This window comes from Phyllopteryx taeniolatus, chromosome 9 (assembly GCF_024500385.1).
Source record: "Phyllopteryx taeniolatus isolate TA_2022b chromosome 9, UOR_Ptae_1.2, whole genome shotgun sequence".
NCBI classification, from domain to species: domain Eukaryota; kingdom Metazoa; phylum Chordata; class Actinopteri; order Syngnathiformes; family Syngnathidae; genus Phyllopteryx; species Phyllopteryx taeniolatus.
In genome coordinates this window covers 15,234,310-15,258,170 of record NC_084510.1, presented here as the reverse complement: position 1 = coordinate 15,258,170, position 23,861 = coordinate 15,234,310, and the positions used below count along the sequence as shown (strand labels likewise).

The following is a 23,861-nucleotide window of genomic DNA, read 5'->3' as shown; positions in this document are numbered from 1 at the left end:
CAGGTCATCCAACTAGACCAAAAAACAAAGAAGAGGCAACTTGGTTTATTTATAGCTTGAATTTTACGTGACGCCAACGTTATATAATCCAGTTATTTTCATGTTTTGAAATTAAGGGTGACAAATTAAAGCAAACTCCCGAATCGATCATGAGCGCGTGGTGCCCTTCGGTGTCAGTAAAAGGTTTGGGGACATAAGCATCAAATACGTGTTAAGTAAGAAAATATAAATAAGTTAAATAAATAAGCAAGCAAACAAACAACAAGGTAGGTACGGGGAACAAACGAACGAATCCAATTTTTGAGGACGTAAGAAAAACGGATGGGGAAAAGCTCTTTTTGGGGAGGTAAAAAAACATTAACCACATTGACCATGTCTAGAAACGATGTTATCTTCAAAGGGGGGAAAAACAATGCTTATCTTCAAAAATTAATGACATCCCTATATGACCCCAAAACTTTTGAGTGAGTATGTGTGTGTTCTCTCACACATGTACATATAATTTAATTTAGGACTCTCCGGAGAAAATTACACCTGCCGCCACTACATGTGGAGTTACATATGCTACTTCTCATAGGTTCCATGACACAATTAAGGTGAATAGGACAGTTTAATTCTCATGAATGGGTGATGGTTTGGCAGGATTTGTATGTTTTTACATGCAGCAGACCAAGGTGTACGTCATACTGTGTAAAACACAAACGGTACTGATAACAAATTACAGGTATGTGCCAAAAAATGTGAATATCGAGGGAAAGTCCATTTATTTCAATAATTTGTTTCAAAAAGTGAAACTTCTGTTAATCCACTTTTTCTGACATTTTTGTTTGTTGGTGTGCCGTGAGATTTTTCAATTGTAAAATATGTGCCTTGGTTCCATAAAGGTTGGAAATCACTGGATTACAGCATCAAGGCAGCGTGGCATGGAGGTGATCAGCCTTTGGCACAATTCATGTGTTATTGTAGCCCAAGTTGTTTTGATATTGGCCTTCAGATCGTCTGCATTTCGGGGTTTCTCTTCCCTCATCTTCCTCTTGACAATACCCGATACATTTTCAATGGGGTTCAAATCAAGTGAGTTTGCTGGCCAATCAAGTACTGTTATTCCATGGCTATTAAACCAGGTATTGGGAGTTTTGGCTTTGTGGGCAGGTGCCAAATCCTGCTGGAAAATGAAACAACTTTCCCCAAAATGCTCATCAACAGCAGGAAACATTCCAAAATTTCCGGGTGGACAACTGCATTGACTGTGGACTTGATAAAAGACAATGGACACACACCCGCAAATGACATGGCTCCCCAAACTATTACCCACTGTGGAAACTTAACACTGGACGTTAAGCAGCTCGACTTTTGTGCTTCTCCAGTTTTCCTCCAGACTCTGGGACCTTGATTTCCAAAGGAAATGTAAATGTTACTTTTATCTGAAAAGAGGACTTGGGACCACTGGGAAACAGACCAGTACATTTTCTCCTTAGTCCAGCACTAACACTTCTGATGTTTTAGGTTCAGGAGTGGCCTGACACATGGAATTCTACAGCTGATGGCTGACGGTTCTTGATGCACTGACACCAGCCTCAGTCCACTCCTTATGAAGCTCCCCCAGATTTCTGAATCGCCGTTGCTTGACCATCCTCTCAAGGCTGCGGTCATCCCTGTCACTTGTGCAACTTTTGAGGCCACATTTTCCCCTTCCTCTTAACACTCTGTTAATGTATTTTGATACAGCACTCTGTGAGCATCCAGCTTCTTTTGCAATTTCTTTTTGAGACCTGTTCTTCTTATGGAGAGTGTCAATGATGGTTTTCTGCACACCATCAAATCAGTCTTCCCCATGATTCTGAAGCCTACTAAGCCAGACTGAGACCATTTAAAGGCTGAGGAAAACCTCTGCAGTTATTAGCTGACAAGATTGGGACACGGCAAGCCTACAATATGGAACTTTGTCATATTATTCTAATTTTAATAATATTAATAATTTTAATTTGTCAATCAGATGTGCTTACAGTACCACGTGTTACCACAAGAGGGAAGTTAATACAGTGCAGCAAAGTAAAACGTTGCATTGAAAAGTGGCTAAATAAAAAGGGGCATGTTCCTTTTTATTCATTTCAAAACAGTAATTAATCAATGACAGAATTCAAAGTTGATTACCAAATAAAACACTCAATTGTCTTTGTAAGTTAGCCTGGTCATCTACCATATCTTTGTCTCTCTACAAGTCTACACTGCGTTATTAGGTGAAGAGATACCATGTTTTATTTTAAGCTGCACAACAATTCAGGTTTAATCCTTTTCACCAATGTCTGAGGTAGCTCCTTCCCTTCGGTGCACATTAAGATCAAGTATGTGATATGCATGAACATTCAATACACTTAACACAAGAGCACTGCTATTACAGAGGTGGAAGGAAGGGATAAAGTTCAACACGAAGTCAATTTTTTTGTGTAAGCCCAAGAAACACTAGGAGATAAACAGTGACGTCTGATGTAAATGTATCATATAATACACTGCAACTATGTAGCTGATAAAATAATCGAAGAACTAAAACATGCTTGGACGGATAAATCAATAAAAGGTGACAGAAAACAAACCAAAATTCAAATTAAAGTTCTGGGAGTAAGTTTTTAAGTGCAAAAGATGAGGGGTAACAAAGTACCCATATGCATGGACTGGAAGGGTTCTCAGAAGAATTGCAATGATCCTCACATTTTGTAGCTAGTTATCAGCCAATCACACAGCAAAACATTTCAACAATTATTCTAGGTTAATCCCTTTACTCAAATTCGTCAAAATCATTTTTAATCAGGAGTAAAATATCCATATTTTTATACTTAACTGTAAGGCCTGATTACCAACCATGAATAATAACTACTCCCCTCTTTATAACTGCCAGATAGGATAAGAAGTAGATGGTGTGGGGGCTGTTGTTAAAATAAGTAATGTGCATGCATTAACACAGCTTGATTGTGAATTCACAATATAATTGGCAATTACAACTCAATTGGCCGTGTATTAATGATTAGCTAGAAGAATTACACTACTGGTTGAGGTGGACAGTGAAGGCTGGACTTTGCATCCATCTCAAGTTATCTTTTGTGGCTTTCTGTAATATCCAACAGTGAATCCTCTATTCGAACTCAATTTTGGGAGGCCATCTTCATCTACAGATGAATGGTCAGAGTGTGTGTAGTTAGGCGCTTGGAACAAATTTATCTTGGGTAAGCAGCAAGATAATGGTCAGCATTCTGGATGTGATGTTCTGCTGAAGTAACATTTTCGAGCATGCGTTTTATGTTTTCTGTAACAAAGGGTACTGTGGATGCCACCAGTCCACAAGCCTCACACTGTGTACAGGATCCAGCACAACCTGCGTCCCGCTATGATCTCCTCTCTTCTTGCCTCTTTGGATCGGTGAGTCCTGGAACACTAGACGAACGCGGTGATGGCGCATGTCCGTGCTGACATTGATTGTGAACTACAGCAGTAAACAGAGTGCAGTGGCCGGCAGAGGGGATGAAGGTCAAAAAGAAAGAAAGAAAAAAAACTGATTAGATAAATGTCACTTTAGAAGAAGGAGTAACATCTTCCAATGTTTTAGTAGCCATATTCTCTATCAGCAAGTGCAAAATCTAAATGTTAAGTATAAAAATAAGGGATTATCAGACCAACCAGGGTAAGTGTCATGCCCATGACCACAGGGGTGAAGATGAAGTTGAATGTTGACACTTGAAGCATGTAACAGTCCGAGTCCGAATTTTTGTGGACAGCTTCATACTGTTTGGGCATGTGCAAGGATTTTGCACGGCCGTTCTTAGTGTTTCCCTGCTAGGATGGAGATTGCAAAAATGATGATGCACTGGCGTTTAGAATCAGTATCTGTTTTAGACAAAGCCCATTACCTGCTTTAAAAGCTTGAAATTGAACTCCCACAATCCTTCTGGTCGAGTCCCAGTCACCTTTTTCACCCAGAACAATAAACACTGCAGAAGAAAAAGTCACATATTCACTCCACTGAATGTAGATGCTTAACCTTGTTCTTTGTTCCTACACCGGAACCTTTAAAGATTAAAATGACTGAAGTACAACAATTCAGAAAACAAAATTCTCACGAATTCGCATCTAAAGTCTGCCGCTGTACATGAAGTCTTGTGAGACCTGGGGCCTCATGTACAAAAGGTGCGTACGCACAAAAACGTGGCGTCCGTTCTTTTTCACGGTAAAGTTCAGATGTATCAAGAGTGACATGACCATGGAAATGTGCGATCCCTCACGCCAACTGCATGGCTGGCGTACGCACGTTTCTGCAGCTTTTGGTGCTTTGGCGACACTTATAAGTGATGCTGGGAAACTGTTCTCATAAATCTGCACCCCAGTGACATTAATAATTAGAACTGATGAACAATTCATGCCAAGCAACATTTGATTTCAACAATGCAATTGAGGCAAGGACGAGAATTCATTTGTTTCACCAGTGTATTTAATGAACCACTGATACTTGTGAGGACACCTATTAATTGATCAAGGCGATCATTTATGCTGCCTATCGCCCTCACAATTGCTTCGTGACTCCAGCACATGCACTGAAAAAAAAAAGTCCTTTGAATTTACTTCATTTGAACATGTGCATCGGTTGCACATGATTAAAATGTGTTTAAATTGACAATTTACCCCTCTTCTCCTAAAAACCTGATTTTTTTGTAAGTGTGCGTGTTCTCTCCTGTGTATTAAGATAATAAATTGAGTAATCAAAAAGGAGTCAAAGTTTTTTATATCCTCTTTGATATGCTGATGTGCTTCTATTTCAATTCAAAAGATTTATTACACACATACACAAATAGCACACATACATTTACGCATGAACCTTTATCTCACAGGGCTGAGTGTATGTTACTGTATGAACACATTTGTTATGAGTTCTAAAAATACATGGCATTAAACTTGTGGGGTGATCATAGTGAGCCACGTGTCCTCCCATCACCCCTGAGAGAGCAGCTTCACCCATGATCGCAGTGATTCTCTCCTCGAACGGGGTGTGGCCCTCCGCGCCGGTTCTTCCGCCTTTTTTTGGCCACACTTTTGTGGTGGGCAGCTTTCCTCTGCTTCACATCCAACTTAATGTCTGACCACTTAGTTCAAAGTGTGCGTGCTGTTCTGTCTCCACAGCATTGACAGCCGCACACGCGCTGTCCCATTCACTCCTCTTTCGCGTGTTGTTAACGCCGGAGGACAGCGTGCTAAAGAGGATTTTCTTGCGTGCCTCCACTTCATTGAGCAACTTCACATTCAGAAAAATAATTTTTCTTCATTACCTTGCTCATGTTCCTTTTTTTCTGCAGAGATCGGCATCTCAGGTGCAGGGTTAATTTAAATGTGATTTGCATGTTCAAATGTGGGCGTGGACAGGGAGGAGTCGGCTACTCCAACATGTGCACTCATTTCCACGTTGATTGGAATGTACGAAGGAAATGTGCTTGGATTCATGAGTACGCAGAGTTTCATACATCTGAATATTTTTGTGCGTACGACGTTTTCTGGATTTGAGCGTACGCCATGTTTTAGTAGGAAATCCACACAAGTCTTTGTACATGAGGCCCCTGGACTTCAGCTCGGTGAACACCTGAAAAGACTGAGCACTCAAAATGTGTAGAAGCACCTAACCGAGACCACCCTTTTTTCCAACGAATAGAGGAAAGCGATTGCGGGGTAATGGTTTATTATACAATGCACAGTGACAGTGCAGTACCATAAAAGTGCAAAGAAATGCACGATTTCACTGTCGCCACATTATTTTTATTTTCCTTAGTAAAAAGTGTAATTGTTTTTTTTACGTTTTATTTACACATTAAGAATACAGTTGTACTGGCGTGTTAAACGAGCAATGCATTGTGGGTTAATTACGCATACCGAGTGCGCGATCATCAATCGGTCATTGAGGGTAAGGACTGACTTATATTACTCAGCTTAAATAATATTTACAATGAAAAGTGAGAACTCTCAACTTCGTCTGTGAGCGAGCTGGTTGAATGCGCTGCATGGCTGATGTCACGAAGTCTCGCTCTTTGCATCAAAGTTACTGTGGTGGGAGCGATGGTGTGTGTGTGTTGCTCGCACAAAGGTCCACACACACACACTGCACTAAGTTGCTGATTTAATGTGGCTTCAACTATACTAATATTGAAGTTATTGCTTCATGTTGATGACATTCTGTAACTTGTGTGGCGTACATTACCAAGTAATGGTTACGGTTAAGCTAATGCTTTTTTTTGTACTGTTGATAAGTGATATTCCTGCCACTTGGCAGCTGCCGAATGTAACTAAAAAGTTACTTTTTTATAACTTAGGTACTTTTGAAATCAAGTAATCAGCAAAGTAACTAACTTTAATTCAAGTATTGCTTGAGGTATGTTCACGTACTTTTAATACGATACGGCACGCAAGCAGGCAACAAAACGTTATGTAGCCTAGCAAGCTAGTGCTAGCACTAACGGTTGTACCGGCGTTCTGTCGAATCATGCTCTAAAGTTCCGGTGTGTGTGAAGTAATGTAATTACAATAAAGTAATTTAATTACACTAACTTAGCACCCATTACTTTTGTCATGTTCTAATGTTGGTTTGACCTGACTGATTAGAATACATGACCTGACCAGAGCAGTGATTTCCAACCTTTATGGAGCCAAGGCACATATTTTACAATTGAAAAATCTCATGGCACACCAACAAACAAAAATGTCAAATAAAGTGGATACATTAATTACTGTATGTACTCGCTGCCATCTGTCTGTCACTACGACTCACTGGCATAAATAGATCCATCCATCCATTTTCTGAGCCGCTTCTCCTCACTAGGGTCGTGGGCGTGCTGGAGCCTATCCCAGCTATCATCGGGCAGGAGGTGGGGTACACCTTGAAATGGTTGCCAGCCAATCGCAGGGCACATACAAACAAACAACATTCGCACTCACATTCACACCTACGGGCAATTTAGAGTCCCCAATTAATGCATGTTTTTGTGATGTGGGAGGAAACCGGAGTGCCCGGAGAAAACAAAAGAACTGTGAGGCTGACGCTCTAACCAGTCGCCCACCGTGCCGCCCGGCATAAATAAATAAATAAATAATAGATGAACAAAGATATATTTATTTTTTGCGCAATTAAGTAAATGAACAAGTCACTTAAATAGACATTGCTTCATCTTGTGATTGGATCGGTGATCGGTTATCGTTTTTTGAAACTTGCTGATCAGTGATCGGGCCCAAAACTCCTGCTCATGTAAAGCCTACAGCATATGTGTACAGTTGTGCTCATAAGTTTACATACCCTGGCAGAATTTGTGAAATATTATTTTTTTGTTTTGTTTTTTTAATATGACTGATGACTGAACAAGAACCATCATTAATTTATTTATGGTTATGTTTTGTTTAATGATAATGCTTTTCTGAAATGCTTGACCGTTTAATTTGAATTCCATTAAAATTAAATTCAATGTGTTTCGCCTGGCCCTTCGTGTTTTCGCACCCATTTTACAAATTCTGCCTGGGTAATCAAACATGAGCACAACTGTGTTTTTTTTTATTTACTAAATAAAAGTAGGGCTGTGAATTTTAAAATAAGATCAAGTAAATAAAAAAGAAATTCTTACGTCTTCAAATAAAGTGCTTAACTTCAGAATAATTATTCAAAAAAAACTAACAAAATACAGATAATACTTCATGTTTTGATCATATGGGTAGAAGCAAAATCATGCATTGTAAAAATGCATTATACATAGGTAGAAGGGTTTTACAGAATTTCGATGTCAACTTTGGGGGTGCGTATTATACATAGGTGCGCATTATAGACAAGAAATTAGGGTACATGCAAGCGTTGAACAGCAATCGAATCGCTTGCATTTCCTAGTTTAGCCAAGGCTTCAACGTTTACATATTGACCAAGTGCACACGGTAGAAATCTCGCACAACATTACCTGAAATTTACAGTTGACAAATGACCGTCAGAAACAGCCTGAGGAAAGTAAATTATGCTTTAAAATCCCTATGATAATCTGAAATATGGCTATATTTTTCTTGGCACTCCTGTACATGTCACAGTCCTGGGTAAGTACAATACGTACAATATGTCTAATATATATTATTTATATTATTAATAAATGTTTTGTTATACCATTAACATATGTCAACTTTTTTTTCACAATTGTATACAGTTAATTTTAATAAAAGGTTTACGATGGCAACAATTTGACTATTATAAGTTCCAATTCAATTTGATAATCAGTTTCAAGGGGATTATTTACAGTGGGTACAGAAAGTATTCAGACCCCCCTAAATTTGTCTGTTATATTGCAGCCATTTGCTAAAATCATTTAAGTTATTGTTTTCCTCATTAATGTAAACACAGCACCCCATATTGACGTAAAAAAACTCAATTGTTGAAATTTTTGCAGATTTATTAAAAAGAAAAAAACTGAAATACCACACAGCCATACGTATTCAGACCCTTTAGTAGAAGCACCCTTTTGAGCTAATACAGTCATGAATCTTTTTGGGAATGATGCAAGTTTTTCACACCTGGATTTTTGGATCCTCTGCCATTCCTTATTGCAGAGATCTTCTCCAGTTCTGTCAGGTTGGATGGTGAACGTTGGTGCACAGCCTTTTTCAGGTCTCTCCAGAGATGCTCAAGTGGGTTTAAGTCAGGACTCCGGCTGGGCCATTCAAGAACAGTCATGCAGTTGTTCTGAAGCCACTCCGTTATTTTAGCTGTGTGTTTTGGGTCATCGTCTTATTGAAAGGTGAAACTTCGGCCCAGTCTGAGGTCCTGAGCACTCTGGAGAAGGTTTTCATCCAGGATATCTCTGTACTTGGCCGCATTCATCTTTCCTTTGATTTCAACCAGTCGTCCTGTCCCTGCAGCTGAAAAACACCCCCACAGCATGCTGCTGCCACCACCATGCTTCACTGTTGGGACTGTATTGGACAGGTGATGAGCAGTGCCTGGTTTCTCCACACATACCGATTAGAATTAAGGCCAAAAAGTTCTATCTTTGTCTCATCAGACCAGAGAATCTTATTTCTCCCCATCTTGGAGTCCTTCAGGTGTTTTTTTTTTTTAAATTTTTTTTTTTAAGCAAACTCCATGCGGGCTTTCATGCGTCTTGCACTGAGGAGAGGCTTCCGTCGGGCCACTCGGCCATAAAGCCCCGACTGGTAGAGGGCTGTAGTGATGGTTGACTTTCAAGAACTTTCTCCCCATCTCCCGACTGCATCACTGGAGCTCAGCCACAGTGATCTTTGGGTTCTTCTTTACTTCTCTCACCAAGGCTCTCCTCCCCCAATTGTTCAGTTTGGCCGAACGGCCAGCTCTAGGAAGGGTCTGGTCATCCCAAACGTCTTCCATTTAAGGATTATGGAGGCCACTGTGCTCTTAGGAACCTTAAGTGTAGCAGAAATTTTTTTTTGTAACCTTGGCCAGATCTGTGCCTTGCCACAATTCTGTCTCTGAGCTCTTCAGGCAGTTCCTTTGACCTCATGATTCTCATTTGCTCTGACATGCACTATGAGCTGTAAGGTCTTATATAGACAGGTGTGTGGCTTTCCTAATCAAGTCCAATCAGCATAATCAAACACAGCTGGACTCCAATGAAGGTGTAGAACCATCTCAAGGATGATCAGATGAGTGTCAGAGCAAAGGGTCTGAATACTTATGGCTGTGTGATATTTCAGTTTTTCTTTTTTAATAACTCTGCAAACATTTCAACAATTTAGTATTTTTTTGTCAATATGGGGTGCTGTGTATACATTGAGGGGAAAATTAACTTAAATGATTTTAGCAAATAGCTGCAATATAACAAAGAGTGAAATTTTGAAGGTTGTCTGAAAACTTTACATACCCACTGTAAATTTACAATCACAATATTAAAAGAAATCTGAGGTCGACCAGTGTTCCACTGTACTTAAAGACATTGAGCACTTCAATACAAGTCCAAAATATAAAATGAAACAAAGCAGATATTTAAAAATCAGCAAAGGAAAATTAACAGTGCCTGACAGCAAGGTGACATGTTTATTTACCTTGGAATTGAGCAAAGTTGTGGGTGTAGATTCGGGCAGGGCTGGAATTTTGGAGACACGTGAGCTAAACGGCTCATACATATGGAAAAGGGAGCGAATAACACGAGCCCTGAGATTCCACATCCTGTCAATGCAATCAGGCTGGAGACGAAACGGCAGGTCAACATCGATCCGGTAATGTCTTTGAATGAGAGAAACGATGACAGGGAAAACAAATATCAGGCATGTTAAATTTAACCACAATGCAGCCAAAAAAACGGAAACACTTTGTCAGGAAATGTGATCATCCTAAATGGAACTTAACCAAAATTAAATAAATCAGCCACACATAATGATGAATGTGTGATATAAAATCAGGGGAAACTGTAAAACCATCACACCTTTTGTATAGCCTGGTCCAAAAAACTGCAGTGCATGTGACCGTCCATGCGTTCCTGCAGATTAGTGAGAATCTGCATACATCTTCAGGTCGAATATAAGAAGAAAGCACAAGCCAGATATCCACTGGATACTCCTCTCCATCACTGCTCTCTGGAAGTACACAAACAGCATAACTAGAAAAAAGCTTGCTTCTCACTTTTTCTACATGCACACTGATATCATACCCTTTCTCCTCTTGCTCTTCTTCTTATGGATCACTTTACTTTCACCATCCCCATCATCCTCAGCGTCTAAGTCATCGCTGCTGTCCAAACCATCTATTTTGATGGTCCCAGCAGAGCAAAGGACCTCTTCAACAGCACCGTGTGATGCTTCCAGCCCACAGAGTAATTTGACTGAAAAGTTCAGTTATAAAGCTGATTGGTTCAGACACAAAAAAACAAAGAAATTGTGTGCTGCGGTGTATAATTACCTTCTTTTTCAACTGCATTTGCAACAGCCTTTTTCACCCTACCAGACTTCACAACGGCTGGATCGGCATCAGCATAATCAGCCACAGACACTGAGGAGAGGAAATGTGCATCGTCGTACTGCCTATTTCTTTATGATAATGTGCCCAAGAACTCTGGGTTATATTTAACCGGGTAGCCACTGACGATCTAGTGCAGTACATAGAAGAGACATTAATGATAACTTAAATTAATATTACCGATGATCTACCTGTTATAACATGTCTCTACTGACTGACGTTGAACACCATCTTAACGTCCTAAAAACAAACGTTTGTATCAATACAATGTAAACATTATTAATGTAGAGTGTGCTTGGCTTAATTAGGGCACATCAAACAAATATAATGTTCATGAAAGCTCCGAGAACTGAAGATAAAAAGGCCATTATCATTTATTTACCACAATTGTAGCAATGGACGACCTAGCTTGTTGGCGAATGTGGACACAAACCCGACCTACCTGATTCCGAGCAAACGTCCCCAGCCCTAAATTTCAACCGTTTTCGGTTCCCTTTCTTGGGCATGTCGACACTAATGTTCTGTTGACGCTTAACGTGGCTGTGAATCCAGCCATGGCTCTATGGCAAGCTGGAATAGAGAAAAGGAAAAAAGAATGAGAGAGATATTGAAAATAACCCCACCAGGATCTTCAGCCATCATGGAATGACGTAGAACGGCAAGTATCGCGAGGGTACCATTGTATCGTTCAGGATGTTGTTCTCATAGGTTTGAACATTGTACGTAGATATCGAAGCAGCCCGAGTAACCGACGTGGCGGCCATGTTGGAGAGGTCGTCGTTCATGGATTTTCTCGAGGGTTACTGTTTCGTCAACGCCAAAGCGTATGCTGCAATCAAAACATTTGAAAAAAAAAGCAACAAAAAAATTTTTCTTACATGTGAAAGGGACTCGCAGTTCCCTTGTCGTAATTGTAGTGCGTTTTATGCAACCGTATACAGCAGCAGCAGCACAATATGCCAGCATGGTCTTTTGGTTTTCTTGCCATCCAAACACACGGAATTTTCTAACGACTTTGACCTCCCTATCGTAGCCTTGCCGTCAACATTGAACTCAAAATGGGCATGTGCGTGTATATAAACATTAGATAAATCCTCGGCTGGATGAGCACATGGAGACAGCCACTATATTGAACCAGGACTCCCCAATCATTTCTTCCATTCACTTTTACAGAGGAGGTTGTTTGGCTCCAAACAATTAATCATACAGTGGGTACGGAAAGTTTTCAGACCCCCTTAAATTTTTCACTCTTTGTTATATTGCAGCCATTTGTTAAAATCATTTAAATTATTTTTTTTCCTCATTAATGTACACACAGCACCCCATATTAACAGAAAAAAACATAATTGTTGAAATTTTAGCTGATTTATTAAAAAAGAAAAACAGAAATATCACACAACCATTAGTATTCAAACCCTTTGCTGTAACACTCATATATTTAACTCGGGTGCTGTCCATTTCTTCTGATCATCCTTGAGATGGTTCTACACCTTCATTGGAGTCCAGCTGTGTTTGATTATGCTGATTGGACTTGATTAGGAAAGCCACACACCTGTCTATATAAGACCTTACAGCTCATAGTGCATGTCAGAGCAAATGAGAATCATGAGGTCAAAGGAACTGCCTGAAGAGCTCAGAGACAGAATTGCGGCAAGGCACAGATCTGGCCAAGGTTACAAAAACATTTCTGCTACACAAGGTTCCTAAGAGCACAGTGGCCTCCATAATCCTTAAATGGAAGACGTTTGGGACGATCAGAACCCTTCGGTTGTTGACCAGATGTCATCATCATCACCGAAGCCTTGAAGCTTTGAATCTTTTTCGGCACAATTGCCCACCACTAACAAAAACTTAACAAAACACAAACCTTAAGTACCACTGGAACCGACGAAGACGTGGAGCAACAGGAACAAAGACTGTGAATTAAAAGTCTTCCTGCAGCGTTTTGTACGAACTGCAGGCTTTTAATAGCTGGCACAATGGACAACTGGTGAGCACATCCGCCTCACAGTTCTGGGGACCGGGGTTCAAATCCCGGCCCCGCCTGTGTGGAGTTTGCTTGTTCTCCCCGTGCCTGCATGAGTTTTCTCCGGGCATTCCGGTTTCCTCCCACATCCTAAAAACATGCATGGTAGGTTAATTGACAACTCTAAATTGCCCGTAGGTGTGAATGTGAGTGTGAATGGTTGTTTGTTTGTCTGTGCCCTGCGATTGGCTGGCAACCAGTTCAGGGTGTACCCCGCCTCCTGCCCGATGATAGCTGGGATAGGCTCCAGCACGCCCGCGACCCTAGTGAGGAGAAACGGCTCAGAAAATTGATGGATGGATGGACATCTTTATGAACATTGTACAGCATGTTGCCATCGTAATGAACATTGTACTGCACCAAACTATGTGATAAATGTTGCCCACTCAGAATCAGAATCATCTTTATTTGCCAAGTATTTCAAAAACATACAAGGAATTTGTCTCCGGTAGTTGGCGCTGCTCTAGTACGACAATAGACAGTCAAGTGACAGAGAATACTTTTGAGACATAAAAAACATAAAAACCCAGTCACTGAACAATAAAAGGTTACCAGTAATGTGGTAATGCCGGTACAATTTATTATTCATTTATTTTGGACAATTGTGCAAAATGATGCAAAGTCCTCTAGCAATTAAAGCCGTTTGAAATGACTAAAAGAACAATAGTCTGGTGCAATGACCATTGTGCAAAGGGTGCAGAGACTTCAAGAAATTTATGCAGTTTAAAGTGACTAGTAGTGCGATAATCTGGGACAATGTCAATTGTGCAAATGGTGCAGATGCTTCTCAAGCACATGAGTGGCCAGTATTGGTCAACAACAGATATGCAGGTAGTGCAGGGTGGCAAGACTACTACAGTGAGTGCATGAATAATGTATAATTGGCCCGACAGAGATGTGACAACAATCTCAAGACAAAATTGGCAGCATGTTACAATGAAGTTGTAAGTTAACTGTTTAAGAAGTTAATGGCAAGAGGGAAGAAGCATCCCTTCTAGCCTGGTCATGTTGTAAGGGGGATCCCCACCATCTGTGGTCCCTTCTCAAGGTTTTCTTTTTCCCCAAATGCGGTTTTGAGTTTTTCCTTGCCCGATTGGGGGGGTTTAGATTAGGGGATCTCGTCCAACCCTGCCAACTGTGGGCCTGTGAAGGCCTTTGAGACTCCTTTGTGATTAAGGGCTAGGGGTCTTTTAGCCATGCTTTGTCTGGTCCCTCACCTTGGAAATGTTTGGCATGGGTGACCCTGCCAGGGGCATAAAGCCTCAGACAACTTAGCTCCTAGGATCATTGGGACGCGCAAACCCCTCCACCATGATAAAGTGACGGCTTTAGGAGGGGTCTGCAACAGGTGAACCGCAATATATTGAAGCAACACTGTATGTGCACTGTAATTGTTTTGGCAACCAGTCCAGGCTGTAGTGTGTCTTTCATCTGAAATCAGCTGTGTTAAGCTCCAGCTCCCTGTGACCCTGAACAGGCTAAGCAATATACTCTGGAAGATGGATGGATGGATGCAGAGATGCATGTATGGATTTTTGGCTGGTTTTACATTTGTTTATGCGCCCTGTTCAAAAGTCTTGGGCCTCCACTGCTGGTAAGGACCTTTCCTCCAGCAACCATTTTGTGAACAGCACTACAGTACTGTATATGAAAGTGCTAGACAGAAAAGTCGAATAGTGGTTATAGCACTTCTGCTTCACGTTTCTGAGTTCTGGGTTCTAAACTCAGGTACTCACATTTTTCTTGTGTGGGTTTTCTCTGGGTACTCTTGCTTTCTCCCACAAAAAGACTCAAAAAAGGTTAATTGATGACTCGTAATTGACAATTTGTGAATTTGAGTGTGAATAGTTATTTTTCTGTCTATACTGTATGTGCCCTGGCCTGCGACCAGTCCCAGTGTATCCCGCCTCCTACCCAAAGTCGGCTAGGATAAGACTCCAGCTCACCTGTGACCCTAGTGTGGATAAGTGGTACAGAAAATGGATGGACAAATTGCTAACAATGAAATTTATTAGGATTGAAAGCCATTTATGTTTAAGAAAGGCAGGGCTTTGCTATTACATAACAAATGCACAACTTTAGCCTTGGGCGCTGTTTTTATTGTATTTTCTGGTTGGATTCTTGTAAAGAAAACAATACATATATGGTTATTGACTTTTTCAGCGGTATAGTATGTGACTTGTGAAGTATATGGCACACGTTAGAGCAGTTAAAACGCAATAAGACTTGCTATATCATCGTTTTATGTCTTGCTTTACAAGCAAATGACATGATCCCATTTTCATTGGAGATCCTGCAGGGGGCGCTGTGCATCCAAGTGTCCAATCATGCACAATATAAATGAGCGTGTGTCATGGTGATGGAGCTACTGGGTCATAATCATGCAAATAGCCATGCACAGTGCACAATATACGTTCAACCATGAAGCAACAGACGACACACACGACCTGACAAGTGCAGATTCCCTTGTGTGTGTGCGTGTGTGCGTGGGTACGTGTGCGCGCGCTCGCACGTGCTTGAATGTGTGTGTGTGTGTGTGTGTGTGTGTGTGAGGTAGGAGGGGTGGATGGAAGCAGAGAAGGCGGATGAAGATAAGACTCTCTTACACACACATTGACTGGCCTTGAGAGCAGATCAGACGTTCGCTCACGGAGCTATTCTGGTATTTTGGAATTGTTCCGTACGATGATGTCCGCCGTGTTCGCGGACACCGCCCCTCCGAGCGGGCGCGCGCCTGAGCTGTCAATCACGTCACGCCGGGTTTGGTACATGTGAGCGAGGCATCGATTGCATGGCGCGCGGGCCAGGGCGGATCTGCACACGGGGAGAAACGACGCCGGTCAACGAGGATGAAAGGTCGCCACGTATCGCATCATTTCGTTTACTCTGAATAGGTGAGATGATGCACGATTTGAAGAATACACTTGGTTCGTGAAAATTATACGGTACGCGTCCATAAATTCGTGCTGTCCATTTTTTTTTACATATATATATTTTTTTGCTTGTGGCCTCCAATTAGTTGAAATGCATAGGTTTACTTTATATGTATCACACGCATCGACAGAACCGACAGTTCGGGTCGCCCCTACATCCAGCGGAGCAGAGATGATGTGCGAGGTGATGCCGACCATCAGCGAGGGGGACTCGGCCGGTCCCCCGAGAGGAGCCGGCAGCGTCCTGAATGGCTCCGAGCAGGAGGCCAACTTCGAGCAGCTGATGGTCAACATGCTAGACGAGAGGGACAAGCTACTCGAGTCCCTCAGGGAGACCCAGGAGACCCTCATCCTGTCGCAGACCAAACTGCAGGGGGCGCTGCACGAGAGGGACGTGCTGCAGCGTCAGATCAACGCAGCCCTGCCTCAGGTGAGGAGCAGCCGGTCTCTGGAGAGGCCCAGGCTTCATACATTTATATTGCGCTATTATTTAGTACTCTGTGGTAGCCTGTTCGACTGGGCACCCGGGTTCGTGAATTTTAGGCTTTATATAGCTACAGAGCTGTGGTCATTGGCGTTCTTCATACATATTGTGAAGATCGCTACCGTTCTCACAGTAGCCTTGTCTTTAAAGAATTGTGTTCCACTGAGGGCAAATGCTCTTCTAGTTGTATGAATATAGGTCAGAATGAGTGAGTGGTATCCTTCAAAAAAGACCTTGTACAAATTGGCTTCCCTCCAGTAACCACCCTGCACTGGGGGTACATACTGTTCATGACAAAACATGTTACAAATTTTGATTTCATAAACAGGTCCAAATTCATATTTGTATTCATTGGACCTACAAAAAGGACTGAAAATCTGCAGTATGATTTTTATTTCTCAGTGATACCTTTACTTGAGTTTAATTCCTTCCGTGACCGTCACAATTTACAGTACTCATATCCCAAATTGTGAGTGAGAAGCATGAGGCTGGGCGAATGTTGCGGTGTTGTCTTCCGCCATCCAGCTGTGGTATATCTGAAACTCGCTCGTGCATCAAGTTTTGGCTCGCGACACAAAGCAGAAAAATCGACAACTCGTAAGCCCAAAAATTTTTAAAGCAAGACTATATTGTATGTACCAGCACTACTCAAAACACGGCACTCTGATTAATATTGCATTCATAGATTAAGAATTAAATAGAACAATTAATCAACGTAAGGGGGCACCATTTTGGGCGAAATCATTATCAGCTGAAGACCGGAAGTGACGTTGAAGCTTCAATTGCGAGTTGTCTGCATGCTAACACAGAGCTCCACTGAACACCAGTGTCAGCTGACAGTTTGCAAAGAGCGACGAATTTACTCATTCAAGCCTGTGTATACCAAGGCTGAGATGGAAAAGAGGCAGCGGTCATGAGGGCAAGCGTAGTGAAGAGTAAAAGCGTTTTACAGCAACTTCTTGATGTGGAAAAGATTCCCTAAAAGGGGTCCAGGTCATCCCACAACTCGATAAATACTCGATACTGACATTTACAGAGATGCCAAGTCTTCCGGCTTGGCCGTATTTTGTTGTTGCGTTCACTTGCCATATGTGTTCTACTATTACGGAGAGGAGTGAGTGAGTGTTTGGCCTCTAAGTACACCAGAAATTAGCGGACATAAAATTTGGACTCCACCAAACAATCACGGTAACGTTTGTTGATGATGTCATGACATTTTCCTCCGTTTTCCGTAAAACGAACTAGCTTCCAGCCCGTCTTACTACGGCAGTTCAACTAGCTAGTCAGCCATGTTAGCCACACTAGCTGCTAGTGTGGCTAACATGCCACTCCTCTAAAAGTCACTAATCACTGCCTCCATGCTGGCCAAAAAGCTACAATTCTGACAAGTATCTTTATCGCAAAAGGAGGATCAGGAGTAACTAACAGGAGAAGACCGCTGAGCCATGCTAAAGCGGCACTAAGCTATCATTAAATCTCGTCACAAAACACCAGAATAAGGGATTGGTGGTATACAGTACAATTTTTAGTGAAGTCTCGCTGGAACCACGTTCATTACAGCGGAGAGTAGCCAACTATGAACAAGCAAATTAATAAGTGTATGTCTAGGGAGAAAGTATAAATATCGGAAATAAATGAATACGTTATCGGATATGTCAGCCAAGAGGAAGGGCATCAATGATTAAAAGAACACTGTATTAATATTTAGACCGTTTATTAAATATTCATAATGTCAGCAATGTTATTTGTTTGTTTGCACAATAGAGTGCTGAGTAATGGTGTAACGATTCATTCATTATATCGATGTAGCAATTTATATTCCTACAATCCAACTGGTACTGGTAGGGTACGTTTGGATATTCAATCTGACGCTCTCACTGCGGTTTGACGGTGCAGGTTCAGAGAGGTAGTGCGCGGTCCATTTTCTATGAATTTGTGAACGAGCATGTTGGCCACTGGCAGGGATACGTCAGTGCGTCCATCATATTGAACATGTCAGTTCTGCCTGTGAACACTGAATAACCGATAACATATTAGGTTTAGTTCCCTTTTAAGCCGAGGTACCACTGTACAGTATTAATATTGGATGTACAGACTAGATGAAGCAACCCTGTTGTCCAATATATGTAAAGTATAATGACAAACTGCGATTGACTGGCAACCAGTTCAGGATGTACCCCGCCTATCACCTAAAGTCAGCAAGCATAAGCTCCAGCATGCCCGCAACCCTAGTAAAGATGAGCAGCATGGAAAATGGATGGATGAATGGAAAGAATGACAAATATATACAGTGGGTACAAAAAGTATTCAGATCCCCTTAAGCTCTTCAGGCAGTTCCTTTGACCTCATGATTCTCATTTGCTCTGACATGCACTGTGAGCTGTAAGGTCTTATATAGAGCCTTTCCTAATCATGTCCAATCAATATAATCAAACACAGCTGGACTCCAATGAAGGTTTAGAACCATCTCAAGGATGATCAGAAGAAATGGACAGCACCCGAGTTAAATATGAGTATCACAGCAAAGGGTCTGAATACTTATGGCTGTATGATATTTCAGTTTTTCTTTTTTATAAATCTGCAAAAATTTCAACAATTCCGTTTTTTTCTGTCAATATGGGGTGCTGTGTGAGGGGAAAAAAGAACTGAAATGATTTAAGCAAATATAGCAAAGAGTTAAAATTTGAAGGGGGTCTGAATACTTTCTGTACCCACTGTATGTATATGCATGCCAGGCCAGTAGTTGGTGACCAACAGCTTGTCCTCTCTCGAGAAACAACTTCATCGCTGTTTATGTGTTGTGTGAATGAAGACTTACACAAGCACTACTACAGCGCTGTTTCGCTAATACTGTTTTGGCTGTGTTTTTCACTTGTGTGAAAATGGTTTCCCCAAATTACCTTTTTTGCAGTGGTATAGAACTGTACTGCAACATATTGACTGCTGTGAAATGTGTTGTTGTAGCTTTACAAAGTGTTACATGAGTAAGTCAAAATATTAGGGACACCTCTCATCTCTCAACCACCATCATGAACAAGGTGAATTAATACCACCCTGACAGTGTCAATCAAAATTAAAAATTATTTTCTTCATAAAGGTGAGTATGTCTTGGATTGGATGGCATTGTACTATATTGTGCAAGAGGTCATAATGTTGATAATGTTGTTGCTGCTTGGTGGATATGGCGATTCTCTTTCAATACATATTACAGTTTGAATCACTGGGAGAAACCCAACTTTATAATTTAGGTCTTCAGGTGAAAAGGTTTGGAAAACCATGCAGAAAATGGTCTTTCTTAGTAAGAACCTTAAAGAGCAGTAAATGGACGAATAAGTGTTTTTCCCGATTACAATAATGTCTACCAATGAGACCCAATGCTTCTAATATGTCAGATATAGTAAATCATATGAGGACAGTAATTAAGGATGGAAAAACTGTTAGTTACTTCTTATGATGTTGCAGATGTAGGTCGTGACTGGCATCATGTTGCCTCCTTAATAGGCTGCTTTTTTCAGCTCTTGATCACAGCTTTCATGCATATGCAGACATGTTTAAATAACAAGAAATATAGAAAAGTGGGTTGTGACTATCAAGGTCTGCCCCACGTTTTGCTTGGCGACCCCACATAGAAGATGCCAAGGCCCACCTTATCATTAACATGATTGAAATGGGCTCATGAGGTGACCTGCTTGCTCCTCAGGGCCGTTCATGTATGTGCTTATGGTGACCTGGAATATCTTTGCCGATAGCCAGTGAGTGTGTGTTTGAGCGCAAGGGAGCTGAATAAGTGATTTTGCAGCCACCTAGCATAACGACAATGAGGCCTCAGCACATGATAGTGTGTTATCTCTGCCGACCCTCAGGTCTAAATGTGTGTGGCGTGATGTCACACTAAGCATGATGCTGTTCTGCGTGTGCGTGTGTGTGTGTGTGTGTGTGTGCGTGCATGCGTGAGAGAGCTCGAGCGAGTGGGAACCATGCTGGAGATGACAACATCGCTGCAGCCGCTTGTGGGAGAAGCATGGCTGCTTGCTAGAGTACATCGCCCTGGGCTGCTTGCTTCCACACATGCACTTGTGTGTGTGTGTGTGTGTGTGTGTGCGTGAGAGAGAGAGCGAGAGAGAGAGATACGATGTGACGAGACTGTCATGTCTGTTTTCTAATCTTGCTTCAGCGTAATGTGGAATGGTAGCAATAATGCAAGTATTAGTTATACTGTCATACACCTCAGGGACATTACACACACATTATGACTGGCATGCTTGGTTATAAGCTGACTGTGTACACACACACACACACAAACACACACTTCAAAAACAGGTCTCTCACACACCAGCAGTAGTGCTGAGAGCGGATGCAATGGAGCAGGCGAGTTTCTCAAACTCGGGCTCAGGAGACAAAATGGGTCACGCGGGTCATTTTATATCTTTTTTTTAAATTTATTTTTAATTTTTTTATTGTGTTGTGAAGCAGGCTATTTTATTGATCATCAAGCAGGCACACAATTTCTTGGCAAAGGGCTTTTTGATCCATTCTGACTTGAAAATTCATGTCTTCTATGTTCATTATCATTGGTATACTGTACAGTATATGTCAATGTTGTGGCAATGCCAGATATATTTTAATAAGTTTGGGTCCCGGGAGCAACCAAATTTGCAATTTGGGTCCTGCGCTGGAAATGTTTGTGAAACCCTCCAATGAACAATAGATGATATTAAATATATATCATTTGGTATTTATTGTAGTTTTGCTGTGCTTAGTTGAAGAATGGGGTGAGTCTGGCCTCGACATATTTAAAATAGCTCAGTGTAAAAAGGAAGGCTGAATTACAGCTTTGGATGAGCTGAATGTATTAGAGCAGTGTTGTGCTCTCTGCTGTGGCCAGTAATGGCGCATAACCCTCCGGTCGGAAGTGTCTCAATGTGTTTTTTCTCTTCTATGTTCAGTTCCCTCTGTTCTTAAGGTAGTGTAACTCATGCATGAGTATTAGCATAACAGGGCAACCTTGTTAATCCTCAAACCAAACACTGTGTCCTGTGCTGTGCAGATTTTGCCAAACAAACATTTGTCTTCTAACATATGCATCATCTACGCTTACTACACTTACTGCACTTGTATGTGTGTGTGTGTGTGTGTGTGTGTGTGTGTGTGTGTGACCTGACAGTTCTGGGCCAGTGTGCTCTCAAAGAGTCAGGTAACACTGAAGACAGAACAACAGAACAATACACAGGCACAAAAACATAGGGGACAAAAATATATTCTTAAATGATGGTGTTCATCAAAACTGAGCATTTTTTTTTTGTGAAGGCTGAATTTGTGATACAGCTCTCAGTAAATTTTGCACTTCATACTCACAGAATTGAGTCAACTAGTCATTAGGGTTGGGCATCGAGAATCGATTGGAACCGGAACTAGTTCTTCAGGAACCGTTCAAATTAAAAAATTTCCCAGTTCCCAGTTTTGGTGCCTAGTCCGCCGACCCTGAAGTAGAAGTGGCGTAAACCAACAAAGAAGCAACGAAAACAAACGAAGAAGAACGCACATGAAGACGTGCTTGTGCCGGCGGCGAACAAAAGTGAGGCTTAACTTTGTTAAAATTAATGACCAGTCGCCTCAGTGCAACACTTGGAGTAAGATTATATTGTGCAAAGGAGGCTTTCACGATGTGTAGCATCTGACGCGCTCCCTCCTGAGTCCCGCGCCGAGCCTCAGCCTACACCTCACAGAGTTCCAGTGAAGTCAACTCTCAGTCAATTGGCTGAGTGAACCGATAAACTACGTCTTTGCCAACATTGAGACAGCTAACAAGGTAAACGGTTGGCTGCACTTTTGCACTGCTGGTTTTTAGCGTTTATTTTAGTCTTCAAACCAACATAAGAGCCGATGGCAGAAAAAAAGCTTAACGTTGAGCTAAAACCTCACCGTAGCAACTTTACATCACAATGAGTTGGGACAAAATTCACATAAACGTCTCACAATATCGCAAACGGTAACCTTGTGCCTCATCGATGGGTAAAGAAAGGAATCAACGTTTTATACCATTTGTTTCCATCCATTAAAAAAAATTAAATAAATTACCGGTGCCGTGTGAAGTTACTTTTTGTGCCAAAATGCTGAGTTCCGGTGCCTACCCATCAAAATAAAAGTATACATGCTTAAAACTGGACATCAAGTTAAAACTTGCACCTATAAACCACTTGACGTGATAAAACAGTTCCAAATAACGATTTTAATAATGCTATATTTAACTTTCAGCTGAAACATTAATTAATGAATATGAAGTCAATTGGGTTAGTTCCACACACATTGCCTTTTAGTTCATAGTTTTGATATTAATACTGGTTATAAAGAACCCCATGCTCATTTTAGTCTATGCTGTGGGCTGCTAAGGAAATGGATGTTCATAATTTGGACACCCTTTATTTAAACCATGCAAACTTTTTTGACCTAAAAGATTTGGAATCGAGAATCATTTGGAACCGGAATCGAAATAAGGAACCGGAATCAGGACTGGAATCGCTCAAATTTAAATGATGCCCAACCCTAGTAGTCAGTGACCCCTACTTAGCTAAACTTAATTGTTGTTTTGAAAATGGGAGGACAATGTCTTTGTGGGAAATGACAACAATTATATTAACATCGACAAACACAATATTATGCAACAAAATGCTAATTCTGTGCATATTATAATTATAATTAATTAATTAATTGTAATTTAAAAAAATAATGTTTTCAATGTAATTGTCATTTGAACATAGGAGCATATTATGCTCATTCATTCATCTATCCGTCCACTTTCTATCCAGCTTGTCCTCATTAAGGTCACGGGTGACCTGATGCCTATCCCACCTTACTTTGGTCAAGATAGGTACACCCTGTACTGGTCGCTAACCAATTGTAGGGCTCATATAGACAACGAAACATTATAATTCACATCTATGAATAATTTTGAGCCATCAGTTAAGATAATAGGGCGAACGTGCAAAATCCACACAGGAAGGCAAGCCAACATGGTTTCCGGGAGGGGAACCCAAAACCTCAGGACTGTGAGGCGGACGAGCTAACCACTAGTTTGCCGTGCCTCATTTAGTTATGCATTCTTTAAAAAATAAACATGGTTTGCATGACACAGTAGATGAAATCCTGCCAGCCTCTTGAGAGAATGGATCTTATTGTCCTGACTATGTTTTGTATACTGTATGGGCTTAGAAAGGTGGAAGTCATTCACTTTTGCTCCTCCATAAAGTCAATAAACTACTGTTATTTATATTTAAAATATTTTGAGAAACAAGCCAATCGGTGTGCTTGCTGAGATTGAGATCGTCGCCCTTGCTACACACCACACTAATTTTTAATTGGTCCTTCATTTTGATCTCAGCTCCTCACCTGCATCTGTCATGATGTCAGTTGTGACTGTTACAAGGATCAAATCTGCCC

General features: G+C 41.2%; 2 protein-coding genes across 12 annotated transcripts in view; one reads left to right on the top strand and one right to left on the bottom strand.

The window, feature by feature from the left end:
• Positions 1-2,077: 2,077 nt before the first annotated feature.
• Positions 2,078-11,798, bottom strand: tmem183a (transmembrane protein 183A). 3 transcript variants are annotated; one of them, XM_061785687.1, is made up of 9 exons: positions 11,659-11,798; positions 11,424-11,551; positions 10,925-11,014; positions 10,677-10,847; positions 10,452-10,602; positions 10,072-10,252; positions 3,903-3,983; positions 3,673-3,828; positions 2,078-3,478 (listed from the first exon to the last, which is right to left on the bottom strand). In XM_061785687.1, the coding sequence occupies exons 2-9, from the start codon at positions 11,485-11,487 to the stop codon at positions 3,293-3,295; spliced, it is 1,080 nt and encodes a 359-aa protein (XP_061641671.1). In that variant the 5' UTR covers positions 11,488-11,551; positions 11,659-11,798; the 3' UTR covers positions 2,078-3,292. The 3 variants fall into 3 exon arrangements, with proteins under 3 accessions (XP_061641671.1, XP_061641670.1, XP_061641672.1); XM_061785686.1 differs by lacking the exon at positions 11,659-11,798 and having other exon boundaries at positions 11,424-11,644; XM_061785688.1 differs by lacking the exon at positions 11,659-11,798 and having other exon boundaries at positions 3,673-3,825; positions 11,424-11,644.
• Positions 11,799-15,491: 3,693 nt separating this feature from the next.
• ppfia4 (PTPRF interacting protein alpha 4) overlaps positions 15,492-23,861 on the top strand; it is an 80,685-nt gene continuing 72,315 nt past the window's right edge. For 2 of the 9 annotated variants that reach the window (XM_061785348.1, XM_061785339.1), the window contains exons 1-2: positions 15,497-15,901; positions 16,072-16,370. In XM_061785348.1, coding sequence (XP_061641332.1) covers positions 16,113-16,370 — 258 coding nt within the window. In that variant the 5' untranslated portion in view covers positions 15,497-15,901; positions 16,072-16,112. Of the gene's footprint in view, positions 15,902-16,071; positions 16,371-23,861 lie in introns of those variants that run through there. The other 7 variants (XM_061785341.1, XM_061785342.1, XM_061785338.1 and 4 more) reach the window with 7 other exon arrangements.